The sequence below is a fragment of the Propithecus coquereli genome, unplaced genomic scaffold (genome assembly GCF_000956105.1).
Source record: "Propithecus coquereli isolate 6110/MARCELLA unplaced genomic scaffold, Pcoq_1.0 Scaffold1, whole genome shotgun sequence".
NCBI classification, from domain to species: domain Eukaryota; kingdom Metazoa; phylum Chordata; class Mammalia; order Primates; family Indriidae; genus Propithecus; species Propithecus coquereli.
This window is the reverse complement of record NW_012133857.1, coordinates 15406483-15420703: the sequence shown is the minus strand read 5'-3', so window position 1 is coordinate 15420703 and position 14221 is coordinate 15406483. Positions and strand designations below refer to the sequence as shown.

Sequence of the window (14221 nt, the reverse complement as noted above, 5' to 3'; positions counted from 1 at the left end):
ATGTCTTTGTTTCTCTCGCCCAGGTTGTCTCTGTCACTTCTCTTATGCGCACACCTCTCAGAGCACCAGCATGCGGGGAGTTCTTCCAGTGGCCAGCCTTAGAGGCAAATGGAGGCCTACAGACCTGGAACAGAGACCATAGCTTGGTATCAGTTCAGTCTGTTTGGTCTGCGCAGCTAGAAGGAGATTTGGAACCAGGACTGCAGTGATACCACAACCAGTGATTGTGACTGTGTTCAGATAATGACATTTTAGATAAGTTTTCCCTTCCTCTGGTTTCCAAACTTATTACAATGATTCATTAATATAATTTAAAAGAAAAAAAAAGGACATTTAGGAGGCCCTGGATCCACAAATTGTAAGCAGGTGTGTGCTTTCTTGTTTTCTGTAGCTGGGCTTTGTGCCTGAGGATTTATTCTTTCTCTAGCAATAACACCACTGCTACGTCTTGCTAACGTGCTTGCCAAGTACAAAGCACAGTTCTAGTACTCTATATTATTTTATTACTACTCCTATGAGGTGGGTACTCTAATTTCTTCCATTTTTTAGAGAACAGTTGTGGCCCAGAGAGGTTAAGCAGTGCTCCCTTGTCCTACAGTAGGTTCTGAAACAAGGCTTTGAACTCAGAGCTCACACATGCAGGCACTAAGCGCTGCCTCCTTTGACTTGTGCTGGGGCGCCAGCACGTCCTGCTCCGCTTGCTCGGTTTAGTAGTTAAGTATCTGCTTCATTCTAGGCACTGGGCTGGGTGCCGAGGGTGTAAACGTGAATCAGACAAGGTTCCTGTCTGCCCCCTTAACTAGTTGTCCAGTAGGAGAGCAGACAGATGCTTAGCACTGCATGTGAAGTGTCAGTCCAGAGGTTTGCATGGGCGACTTGGGGAGCCAGAGGGAGGGGGGGACGCTTAACTCAGTTGCAAGGGAATGAAGGAAGATGCCTAGGAATTATCTAGGAAAAGAAATGTGGGGCCCCTCCTAAGCTAAGGGGACAATATGAGTGACAGCACCGAGGTGGGAGATGCCAGGCCAAGGGGGCCCTTGTTGCCAATTTACAAAGTCTGCATTGTGTTCCCTGAGGAAGTGGAGGCGGGGTGGGCACAGGAGGGTTTTAAGTTCCATTCACTCTGCTCCAGGGTCAGGGTGGACTCAAGGAAGAGGACTGGAGTTGGGAAAACCTATGGGAGTGAAGGGGGTCTCCTGAGCACCAGACCAGCACCTGTTTGCCACCTCGAGGGACGTCCCTACGAGAAACACTGAGGTCTCACCTTTATGCCTCTTGCTTTCTCGCTGGGTGGTCACATACCGCTCTGTGTTGTAATCGTCAGGATGGCAGGAATGTGGGCTTTGGATCCAGATGGACTTAGCTGCACATCCTGGTGGTGCCATTTTTGGCCTTAGGCAGACCCCTTGACCTTGTCAGTAAAATGGGGCTGCAGGGTTGTCATAAGGATTAGGAGCAGTGATGGAAATGCCTGTACTAAGTACCTAATAAATGGTGACAGTGGTGATGGCAGCTGCCTGCTTTTCTCCCCACATTGACCCCATTCAGTGGACAACTGAGGAAACTTGGACTCAGAAAAGTAGTGACTGGCTTAAAATCATAACATTTTTGATAAAGCTAGAACTAGATTCCAAGCCACGCCCCAACTTGACTGCACTTAGTTCCTTGCCATAAGAGTCACCTGGACCTCCATTTCTCCTTGAATGTGGCCCGGCCTGGGTGTAAAGCTCTCCTAGGCTGGAGCTCCGGCCACACGCAGCTTCGGGAGAGGCCGGGAAACGCACCTTTCAGCTGCCGACTAAGGGAGTTCTCTTAGCAAGGAAGAGGGGGAGTAGATTTGGGAGGCGACCAACGATCTACCTCAGTGACTTCTGGGGATTTTATCCCTGGGTACCACTCAGGTTTTAGCACTACTGAGGAGGTTTGGGATGGGACTTGGCTGTTGGGATGTTCCTTTATAATTTAAGAAAAGTGTAGAAACACCTCTGGATTTTTCCTTGATTGCTGGTTCCCTTAGCAAGAGTGGGTTTGCTCACCTCCCAGCACAGTTTCTGCCCTTTGGGAGCATTGGAGACCTAGGCAGGAAGTGTGGAGAGGGGTCTGGGCTCCTAGGGCCAACAAAGCATGGCTCGAGGTCACTGGCCCAGCCAGTGCTGGTTAGAGAAAGAGTCCTGGCTCCGGTGACTTGGCTTTATTCCAACTCCTCTGCTGACCGCTGGGGTGATCCCAGACAGATCACCCCTTCCCTCACCATTTCCACACCCTTTACACTGAGGGGGTTGGACACTCAAGGACAACACTCTGACTCGGAGTCCACACAGCCTGGCTTATGAATTGGTCCCCAGCTGGCCCTAACATTCAGCTGGAGGTGGGACTGCTTACCTGACTTAGAGTCTGTCACCCTTAGCATTAGCCTACGTTGCACAGGGCACTGGCCCTTGTGCAGCTTGAGAAATGAAGCCATCGGGGCGTAGTTCTATCAGCAGCATTCCACACTGGGCAGAAGGTTGCAAAACTGTGGTGTTTTTCTGGCTCCAGGTCATTGGAAAGGGAGTATTTCCCCCCAGGGATAAATAAGAAAGCTGCAGACTTCTGCATGCTCACAGCCTCCAGAGCTCCCAGATCCCAAGAGTTGGGAAATCTCACATTCTGAGGTCCCAGCAGAGAGCCTGTGACCACGATTTCCTGCCATCTGAGGCAGAGTGATCCAGAGGACCTTCTGTTGTCTCTTTTTGAAACATTAGGAGCTAAAGTGGCCACTGTGAGGTCTGATTACCTTCCTGCTTTAAGATTACACTTTATTTTTTATTTTTATTTGTTAGAGACAGTCTTGCTCTGTCACCCAGGCTAGAGTGTAGCAATGTGATCATAGCTCATTACAGCCTGCAACTCCTGGGCTCAAGTGATCCTCCTGCTTCAGCCTCCTGAGTAGCTGGGACTACAGGCATGCGCCACTGTGCTCAGCCAACTTTTGATGCACTTCTAGGAATTTACCCCTCAGATGCGTGCCCACACAGGCAGAGACAGCACATGGCAGGGACATTCATGGCAGCAGTGTTCGTAGAGTGAATTAAGAGATGGCGTGGCCACACTGTGGGTGCCACGTAGCCTAATGGAAGAGGTAGGGCCACGTGTACGGTAGGTGAAACATCCTCCCAGGGGCAGGGGGGTTTCGGGTTAGAGTGTGTGAACCATGAGACCATTTGTCTCCCTCTTTAAAGAGACAATTTGTGCATCTGTGTGCTTGCCTTGCCTGTCCTTGGATGGATGTGTAAGGTGGGGGACAGTGGTTGGCCCTGAGAAGGGAAACAGAGGTCCTGGGGATCTCAGATGGAAAGGGGACTTCACACTGAGTATGTTTTATACTCCAAGTTTTTTTTTAAGAAAAAGAGAAAAAAATCTTTGTGAGTTTACTGGAGATGCCATAACAAATAATCACAAACGTCTTGGCTTAACAGAAATTTATTCTCTCACGGCTGGGGAGGCCCCAAGCCCAGAGTCAAAGTGTGAGCAGAGCCATGCTCCCTCCAGCAGCCTCTGGGAGGACCCTTCCGCGCCTCTTCCAGCTCCTCGGGCTGCAGGGATTCCTTGGCTTGTGGCTGCATCACTCCAGTCCCTGCCTCCATCTTCTCAGGCCCTCTCTTCTCCCTGTGTCTTCTACGCTCCTGTCTCTTGTAAGGATACTTGTAATTAGATTTCTGGCCTACCTGGTTAGTCCAGAATGATCTTTCCTCAAGATCTTTAACTTCATTATATCTGCAAAGACTTTTTTTCCAAATAAGGTCACATTTGCGGGTATTGGGGATTAGAACATGGACATATCTTTCTGGGCGCCGCCATTCAACTACTACAATTGCCAACTAGATTTTGGGGGCAAAACTCACCTATATGATGCTTATAATAGACCCACTTTACATATAGAGTTGAAAAAGTACAAATACTACTAAAAGAATGTACTCGTTCTTAGTAAAGAATGTAAAGAATTTTATATACTCCATATATTCACCTTTTCCAAAAGATGTACTTTAATTCAAATATGGCTAACGTTGGAGAAGATGGGAGCTGTGTTTTAGGCAAGTTAGAGGATGTGCAGTGTAATTAGACCAAAAGCTCCTTGAGGACAAGGACTGTGTCTGTATCGTCCACGGCTGTGTCCCCAGCACAGAGGAAGTGCTCAGGGCAGCAGGGCTGCATGGAAAAGTGGTTGAAGAGACCAGGAGCAGTGAAACCTGTTAGGAGGCAGTCTCATTGGCACAGGAAGGAAATCATGAGGGCCAGGACTAGTTTGGTGGTAGAAATGGAGAAAGGGGTATATCCAGAAGACTCTTAAATTGAAGAATTGGCAGGAGAGGTTGACAGTTGAGTGGGAGGAAAGTAAGGAGCCCCGGAGGTGAGGATACCCCTGTTCTATGAGGAAATGGCGAGGCCAGCAAGACTAGCAGGGGCCAGCAGGCCGGGCAGCCTGTGGTTGCAGCATCACCAGGAGGCCAGGGCTGGGGTGGAAGCTGGCAGGCCCTTGGCATTGAAGCTCTGACAGGGGAACTTCTCCCAAGAGTCAGAAGGAAGAAGAGGAGGCTGTGGAGGGAGGACAAGACCATGGGAGGCGGAAGAGAGCCACAGAAGCACTGGGAGCATTGGGAGCACAGCCAGGGGAGGAGGGCAGGGTTGGAGGACCCTAAGATCCTCCTAGGTTTGGGCCCCTGAGCTGCCTGGAGGCGGAGGAGGGAGGGGTTGGTATAGATAGGTTAGGTTGCTGCTGGCAGACCCTGGGTCACATGCAGGTCAGAGACCAGGAGGGGGTGGTTCAGCCCCAGGAGTAGGGAGAGCAGATGCAGAGAGGACGAGCGGGAGGACAGTGCAGAGGAGGGCTGGCAGAACTAGGCTTGCTTTCCTGAGTATGTGTTCAGTGCTGACCCTTCCGCCCATGTTCTCTCACCAAGAGTCACAGAGCTAGATTCAGGCTCTGTCTGGCTCTGAAGCCTAGGCTCTGGACACTCCTCCTTTTCAGGGCGTGGAGCCCTGTGCCTGTCTTCAGGACAGCTGTACCGAAGGCTGAGAGCCTGCTTAGGAGCATGCCATGCAGCGCGGCTCCCCCTCTCTATCTTTGCTAGCTGGGGGCTGTCTCAGGGCTCGCTGCTCCTCCATTAGCCTTTGATCCCAGGTCTGGTTGGGAGGCTGACCTGAGGCTGGGCACACCTGTGCTTGAGGCGTGCCTGCCTCCCCACTAGCTCTCTGCCTCAGCGGCAGGTGGTGGATTTGGGGTTAGAAAGGATGGATTGCACTTTGCAGTGGCCTCCGGCTCCCTCTGAGTGGTTTCTCCGTCCTGCAGAAGCACCACTGATGAAGAAAGGTCAGCTGTCTGGACCTCTGCCTGAGCCTCTGTGAGCCTCCTCTTGGCTGGCTTCTGAGGGGGCAGCTGCCAGTCCCCCCACAGGGGGAGCTTGTCCCTGTGGGGCTGGGTACCTGGCTTGCCATCTCTGCACTTTTTACTTGCAGGGAAGCCTCATGTCTTCCTTGTGGGCCACCTCCCCCTCAAAACTTGCGGTGCAGTGGAACAGGGTCAAGTCCCACCTCGAGTCAGCCCTGGCCATTCTGTCAGCAAATGCCGAGGGCTAGAGCCTGACCTCCCCTTCACTGCTTGCTGCTGCCCGGGGCCAGCCGCCCGCATTTGGCCCTGGGTTACTGTGGTCTGCTCCCTGTTCCGTGTGTCCCTTGTGGCTGCTCCCAGCACAGCAGCCAGAGTGCGGCCACCATGGAGAGGCACAGGCAGAGCCCACATCTCCAGCCCTCTGCCTGCCCGCGCCTTCCTCAGGCCCAGATGCACCTTCCGGGCTCCCTCGCTGCCCAGTCTCTGCTCTCCGCCCCTTCCGCGCTCACCTCCTCACTTGCCGCTGTCTGCCACTGTTTGTTACTCCTCTCTCCCGACTGGAGTGCGAAGAAGGCAGGGGTTTTGTGTGCTTCATCTCCTGCGGAACGGGGCTCCTTGCACATCAGGCCCCTCGATAACATGACGGGATGGACAAATGAATTTTTCTGGGTTTTTCCCCTTACCAAATTGATCTATGAAAGCTCTCTTAATAGTTCTTCTTCCTTTAATTAAAAAAGGAAACAAAGATTTTTTGGAATATTCTAGGGAAGGTGCATAGGAGATGGAGAGGAAGAAGGCAGGGCCGTGCTTCTGCTGTCCAGAAGAATCAGAATGATTCTAAATTCTGTCAGAGGTGCTCCTGTGTGTGGCTGCCCCAGGGCACCGAGCACCTGCGCACACATTCTTCCTTCCCTGTCCAAAGCCTGACTGTAGGTCATCCTGGTTCTCCCACATCCCCTCTGCTGCATTAACTCCGGTCTCTGAACATGTGTGTCATGTCTTTTTCAATTTTTGAAATAAAAGCAATGAATATGGAAGAATGTTTTAACTATTCAGGATGATATAAAGAGGCTACTTCTCTGATCCATGTTCTTTTCGTCAGAGACAGTTGCCTGGCGTGGTGGTGTGGTCCTGTAATCCCAGTGAAGCCGGGGTGGCAGGATCGCGTAAGGCCAGGAATTGGAGGCTGCAGTGAGCTGCAATGATGCCACTGCACTCCATCCAGCCTGGGCAACAAATCAAGACCTTGTCTCAAAAAAAAAAAAAAAAAAACAATAGTGGCCGTTGTTAATAAACACTTATGTATCCTTCTAGGAAAAAAACATAATGCCAGCATAAATTTTTATCCATCCAAAATGGACATGAACAGAATAATGGTAGGCATATTATTCTGTACTTTATTAACATAATTTGGAAATCTTTCTATATTAATCCATATAGATTTTGCCTTGTTTTTAGCAACTGCTTAGTTTTATACTGAATGTATGTACCATGATATATACACCTAACCTCATACTGATGGACGTTGATTTTTGTTATGGTGGTGTTCTAGTGAATATCCTTATATATCCTGGCATGTCTGCAGGAAAAAATTGTAGAATGCATACCTGGCAATGCATTGCAGATTAAAGGGGCATGGGCATTTAAAATTTTGATAGATATTGCCAAGCCCACCTTTGAATCATTACACTAGTTCATTCTTCTAGAATATGTTTTTCACCCAACTTTTTTTTTTTTTAAGACAGGTCTCACTCTGTTGTCCTGGCTAGAGTGCAGTGGTGCAATCATAGTTCACTGCAGCCTCCAACCTCCAACTCCCGGGCTCAAGCTATCCTCCTGCCTCAGCCCCCTGAGTAGCTGAGACCACAGGCATGTGCTACCATGCCCAGCTAATTTTTTAATTTTTTTGTAGAGAGAGGGTCTCACTATGTTGCCCAGGCTGATCTTGAACTCCTGGCCTCAAGTGATCCTCCTGCCTTGGCCTCTGAAAGGGCTGTGATTACAGGCATGAGCCACCACACCTGGTTCCCCAACTTTTTATTTGGAAAAAATGTTAAACTTACAGAAAAGTCTAAATAATTACGTAATGAATACCCAAATCTCCTTCACCTAGGTTCACCAATTATTGTGTTGCCATGTTATGGCAGCCTGTTTTCTCAGGCTGCCATAACAAAATATCACAGACTTGGTGGCTGAAACAATAGACACTTACTTTCCCTTAGTCCTGGAGGCTGGAAATCTGAGATGAAGGTGTCACTTGGCAGGGTCGATTTCTTCTGAGGCTTCTCTGTTGGCTTGCAGGTGGCCACCTTCTCGCTGTGCTCTCACCTGGCCTTTTCTTGGTGCACTCACACTCTGTCCTAATCTCCTCTTAAAAGGATACCCGTAGTATTAGATTAGGGCCGAATGCTACCTCATTAAGCTTTAATTACCTCTTTAAAAGCCCTATCTCCAAATACAATCACACTCTGAGGTCCTGGGGGTTAGGACTTCAACATATGAATTTGGGCGGGACACAGTTCAGTCCATAATACCACATTTGCTTCTCTCTCTTAATGTATATCATATTAATGTAGTATAATTATGACATAATAGACATATAATTATATTGTGTTATAATTATACCATTTATATTTGCTATATATAATTATATAATGTATAATTTTCCCTCTAAACCACTTGAAAGTAAATTGCAGGCAGTCTGTTACTTTGGCGTGTATCTCCTAGGAATGAGGTCCTAAGGATATGTTTGGTGTCTTTTCTTTTATACTGCTGGGGACAGGTTCCCCTGAAGCAGAAGAACAAGTGAGCATGAAGTGGCTCTGGCCCTGACTGGAGGCTTTCCCTCCAGATGGTTTTGTCCTGCCCCAGTTTCCTCCATGTCTCCCTCCGGAGCCTCCATCCCTGAAGGAGACTCGGCATACTCCTGGGAAGGAGCCTCTTGCCTTTGAGAGCTACTTGGGTGAGCAGAAGCTCTTGGCCTCAACTCTAGATTCTTTGGCATTGTCGAGGTCTTGGATCTGCAATGTGTCAAGGAAATGACAGACCTCCTTACAATGCCACCTGCTTTTTGGTCTCTCTCTGTCAACATGTCTCCCTAAATACCAGACTTGTTACTTCAATTCTTAGTAGAGGCAGCCCTTGCTTTGCAAAGTGCAGGCTGCCTGTATTTATTCAGAGTGAGGTTTATTGCTTTGGGTACCATTTCCTCCCTCCCTGTCTCCCTTCTCCACCTGCACCCTCATTGGCAGCTTGGAACGCCGCCAGGAGTTGGTTCTTTCTGCTACCAGTAGTAACGAGGCATCCTCTGTGGGCTTGTTGCTGTTTCTTCCTCAGCACTGTTGCGTGGGAAAACATCCCACAGGCAGCACTCCCAGTGCTCCTGTTAGTAGACAGAATCAATGTGGAAGCCTTCAATGGAGGATGTGTAGCTTTGAGACTTTGTATTTCCTGTTGTTCAAATCGTTTTTGTGTCTGCAGACCCAGGGTACAGGTGTCAATGTGGCGAGTCCTTGGCCTTCCGAGGCCGGTCAGATTGTTGCTGAATGAGCGCCCCACTCCTGCTGACTGCTCTGTCACGGGAGCACCACTACCTAGTGGTCATAGCCAGTGTCCTTGCATGGTCCTGTCCACCCCCAGAAATCCATCAGCTACTCAATTTACGGAGCCACCTTTCTATAACACGGTTCAACATGTCTTTGACTCTGCTTAGAACTCTGCCCTGGCTTTTCCTTTCCTACAGGATTCATTCCAGACTCCTTGGCCCAGCATTTCATCTCCTCCCTCATTTGGCCCCTATTCAGTTTGTCACCCTGTTACCTGCCTTTCCTCCAGAAGGCTCCCTTGTTACCTGCTGTGTTGAAGCCGAATTGAATTATGCCAGACACTCTGCCCTGCTACTTCCCTGCACCTATTAGGGAAGTTGCGGTGTTTACTCCGCCCAGAATGTGTCTTCTCCTCACCCTGCACCCCAGCCCCACCCCCATCATGGTCTGTTTGGCAGCCCTCAGGGCCTGGCTTGACCGTCTCCCAGCAGGGAAACCTGTCCTAACTGCTGCCCTCCTCCAGGCAGGTGGGGTTGGCCATCCTTTCCTTGTGCCATCGTTCTGCCTCAGACTTCCCTCTTCTCTAGCATTTATCACACTATGTGGTTATGTGTCCGTCCCCCTAGTTGCTAGACAACTGACTTTACCATTCTGTCCTTAGTGCCTGGCTTGGAGTAGACACTCAGTAAACATTTGGGTGCCTGGATGGATTTATCCTTGGACAGAACAAATCCTGAAGTTAGAAGCAGCTACATTCTGCCTTGCTGTTACCAGTCCTTATCTGAGTGGGGCTTGTCACAGGCTGTGAGGAGTCATTCTTCCCGAGTGTCCAGTTCTGAAGAGTCCATGCTGTCATCAGCAGTATGGGGCCTCGGTGGGCTTATTGTATATTATCACACGTTGAAAGAAAAGTACCTTAACTTAGTTACGTAGACAGTGAGTAGACTGGTAGCCCAAGTTATTATATGCACTTTGCTTTATGTTGTTGCTTTGGAAAGCCACCGATGTCTGTCTTGTCTTTCAGTCAAACGCTTCAGAGAACCAAAGCATGAAAGACGTCCGTGGAGGATATGGTATGTATTTAAGTACTAACTCATTCCTAGGATGCTTTTGACAATGTTGGGAGTTTATTTGGGGTGGTGGGGGTGGTGTTGGGGTGGGGAGGGGATGGAATATGAGAAATGATGCGTAAAGTGTCTGGGATCCCTTAGTTGAGTGAATCATTAGGAATTATGGATAATATAAAGCACTTCTATTTCTTCAGATAACTTTTGGTCCCTACCTTTATTTTATGATCACTCTGCTTCCACTGTTGAAAGATAGAAGATAATACAAGTAGTCCCTGCTGCAGGCTCCTGCATCTGTATCTGCCTGTTGTTAGGTTAGGTTTGAATTCTTGGATTCTGTAGTCTGTGTGTGTAAGCAGAAAGCAATCTAAATTTGGAGATCAGTCAGCCATGCCATGTAAATACTCCTCCCCAAAACTAGTCTTTCTTGGTCCTAGGATAAAGGAAAACTATTTCTCTACTCATAGCACTTCTCATACCAAATGTATGGGATTTTTTTACCCCACACTAATTTTCTCTCTCTCCGGATACCAACTGGGTGTCACATAATTTAATTCAATTCTGATACTGCCTGGACTTAGTGTAGACCCCAGAGGCTAAGGGCTCAGTCCCACAAGACTGCCCCCACCTTCAGATGCCAGTCGCAGTCCACACTCTGTCCAACTTGGCTCCAAAGCTGGGGTTCGACAGCCCCCCTCAGGTTCAGTGATTTGCTAGAATGGTTTACAGAACTCAGGGAAACCTTTATTTACATTTGCTAGTTGGTTATAAAGGGTACAGATGAGCAGCTAGATGAAGAGGTACAAAGGCCGAGGTCTGGCAAGGGTCCCAGGTGCAGGATCTGGGGTCCCAGCATGTGGATGTGTTCACCAGCTCAGAAGCTCCCTGAGCCCTGTAGGTGAGGGATTTTTATGCAGGCGTCATCACATAGGTGTGATTTTTTATTAACTCTGTCTCTGGGCCTGGAGGATGGGAGTGGACTGAAAGTTGCAAGCTTCTCATCATGACTTGGTCTTTCTGGTGACCAGCCCCATGCTCAAGCTGTCCAGGAGCCCACTGAGAGTCACCTCATTTGAACAAAAGGTTCCTGTCACCCAGGAAGTTCCTGTGTCAGAAACTCAGGTCAAAGACCAAATATTAGAACAAAAGGTGTTCCTGGCACCCCTGTCACTCAGGAAATCACAGGGGTTTTAGGTGCTCCGTGCCAGGAAACAGCATAGACCAAATATATGTATTTCTTATATATATTTGAGATATATGTCAAGCATATATTTATTTCACATAGGATGGCAGTTTCTCCTTTGTAAAATGGTGGTAAAACTTCAGGTGTGGGTTCCGAAGGTAAAACTCCAAGAAAATAAATCACCTGGAAGGAAATAGCTCTTCAGGGCAGCACCGTGTCCACAAGAAGCTGCCTTTTTAGGCTGGCATCTGCCCTAACAAAATATCCCTCTCTCCTTCAAAGGAAACCTCGATAAATTTCAGTGATAAAAGGTCACTTCATAAAAATTTAAGCATGTTCTTGCTTGTTCTTAAATGCATTACTGTCAAATGTTGCTAATTCTTATTCTTATTTTTCCCAGTTGGTTTCTCTTAAGTCTAGGTATTTAACTTTAGAACGTGTGACTCCCACCTCATCTCTGGGAGGGACTTGGTGAAGACCTAGATTTGGGGCTCTCTGTGTCTTACACACGTTGTCCTTTGGTAACTCCTCCTCTCTCATCAGTTTAGGGAATGATTTTCCAGCGTTGGCTACAGGGCTAGTCTGGATAATCTCCACAGTTGGTTCTGGTCCTGAGACCCTGGGGCTGATGCCCAACTGGGAGGCCAGGAGAGGTGGCCACAATCAAGAGGTGCCTTGGCCACAGGCGTGAGTGGCCACGTCAGACATGAGTGTGGCAGAAAAGAGTCTGAAGGCACACACCGTCGCCACCATGCTCCTGCCACATGGATGGGGTGACAGGTGTCCCAAAGATTAACACCCTTGTTTCTTCTTTTTTGAAACACCTGTCACCTGGCCCACACTATAGCCTGCAGGCTAGTCTGTGTTACTGGAATCACGGTGTCTATGGCCGCTTTCATGCTCCAGCTCCGATGGCAGGGTTGAGCAGTTGAGACAGAAAACATATGGCCCACAAAACCTAAAATATTTACTCTGGCCCTTTTCCGAAAAAGTTTGCATACCCCTGATCTAGCCCATTGTTTAAATGGCAGCAGCTGAAATTTATTTAGGGATCCACTTCTAGCACTGGATTTGTGCAAGTCTTGTTAATCCTGCAAATAATTTAGCTCATTGTGAGTGAAGTCAAATGGGGGCTCTTTAAAGTAGGGGGCACCTTGGGCTTCATCGCAAAGCTGTGATCCAGCATTTTATTTTGAAGTTACAAAATGAAAAATTAAAAACATGTATTTGAAATGTGATTAATAGTGGCCTGGCTGGGCGAGGTAGCTCATGCATGTAATCCTAGCACTGTGGGAGGCCGAGGCAGGAGGATATCAGCTTGAGCCCAGGAGTTCGAGATCAGCCTGAGCAAGAGTAAGACCCTGTCTCTACCAAAAAATAGAAAAATTAGCTGGACGTGATGGTGCAAACCTGTAGTCCCAGCTACTCAGGAGGCTGAGGCAGGAGGATCGCTTGAGCCCAGGAGTTCGAGGTTGCAGTGAGCTATGATGATGCCAGTGTACTCTAGCCAGGGTGACAGAGTGACTCTGTCTCCAAAAGAATAAAAACAAGTGGCCTTTTGGGGATTTCAAAGGCAGTGTTACTGAAGGTTTTGAAAGGTGGCTGAAATGCCAGGCCTGAGTTAGTACTGAAGGCCCTAGGAAGAGGTGACTAGTAATTGGAAGGTTGGGGTCTCCCTGGCAGCTTTTTTCCTGTTTCAGGTGTCTCATTTTCCCCAAATTGCATAGTACCCTCCTGTCAGGCAGATAACAAGTGCTGGTTCTATTTTGTACAGGTTTTTAGACACTTCCAAACAAGCCATAGGAATGCTGTTCATCCACTTTGCAAATGTATACCTAGCAGATCTCACTGAAGAGGACCCTTGTTCACTGTAAGTGGTTTGTATTTGAGTACAACCATTGCAAACATCACTCACCCCTCCATTCAAAATGTAGGCTGGCCTTGCTTTCGCTGCTGGTCCTGCTCCCTCTAGCTTGGGAAGAGGGTGCTCCCCTTTCTCTTCTGTGTTCCCCGAGAGGCCACCCTACGTATGCTGTCCCTGAGCTCACACATAGCTGTCAGTTGGCTTATAGGGCTTTGCATGGTGACACATGACCCATGCATTGGCTTTCTGCTGATCAACCCAAGTACTGTCCTTTGATTTTCTGTTGCCTTTATGTCTCCCAGTTTCCAAGCAGCCTCCAGCAAGGAAGGATAACACCCTGCGGTGTGTCTCTGTGCTGGAACCAGGACACACGGGGCTTCTCTTTGGTGTCAGCCACTCAGGGCCAGAACTGTTGTTGACCGTTCTTGACCTCTTTGACCTAGAGACCAGGGGTTCTTCCGCCTTTTCACTGCACTGTGCCTTCCACACAGCCCCCAGAGCCATCTGTCTGCAACCTTAGTCTGGTCACGATGTGCCGTCCTCCTTGCTGACAGCAGTGCTGAACAGTTCTGCTCTTAGCAGACGGAGTGGCAAAGGAGGCTCGAACTTCATCCCGGCCCGTCTCCTGCCTCCTTTCATCCTCATAGCAGCCCTGCCATGTGTTATAGATACTTGGATTATCCCCGTCTTACCACTGGGGAGCTGAAGCACAGAGGTTCTACATAACTTCAGGGTCGCATAGCTCAGGGGTGATGGGGCCCCACCAGTCTGGCCCCAGCACCACATGGTGCTCTCCTGTCTGCCAGTCTCACCTGTTTTAAGTACGGAGCACAGAACTTTCTTTATTGCCAGGGCCTGGCACCCAGCAGGCTCAGTAACTATTTGGGGAGTGAGTGAATGAACGGAAGGCATATATATACCTCAGGTGTCCTTGTTGTCATTTTCAGGATGGGTCTCAGGTGTGAGAACCTCAGGTGCGAGAAGCTCTGGACACCAATTAAGTGTCTGAGAGCAGTGTAACCTCGGGCCAGAGGAGAAATTGCCCTGGAAGCTGTTGCTATTCCTGCCATCCTGGTCTGAGAGTGACCCCTTGTGATTTTAAAGAGGAAGGGCAGGCGGGAGAAATGCCGCCCCCTCCCTCTTCACACTGATTTCGCGCTGCTCTGACCCTAGAGCGTGCTGTGCACTTGGCGG

At 48.9% G+C, this 14221-nt stretch overlaps 1 protein-coding gene across 1 annotated transcript in view; it reads left to right on the top strand.

The window, feature by feature from the left end:
- LOC105827460 (transmembrane protein 110) overlaps positions 1–14221 on the top strand; it is a 51072-nt gene that overhangs the window by 25932 nt on the left and 10919 nt on the right. The window contains exons 2-3 of the mRNA XM_012665659.1: positions 9938–9986; positions 12938–13033. Of these exons, the coding sequence (XP_012521113.1) occupies positions 9938–9986; positions 12938–13033 (145 nt within the window). The remainder of the gene's footprint in view (positions 1–9937; positions 9987–12937; positions 13034–14221) is intronic.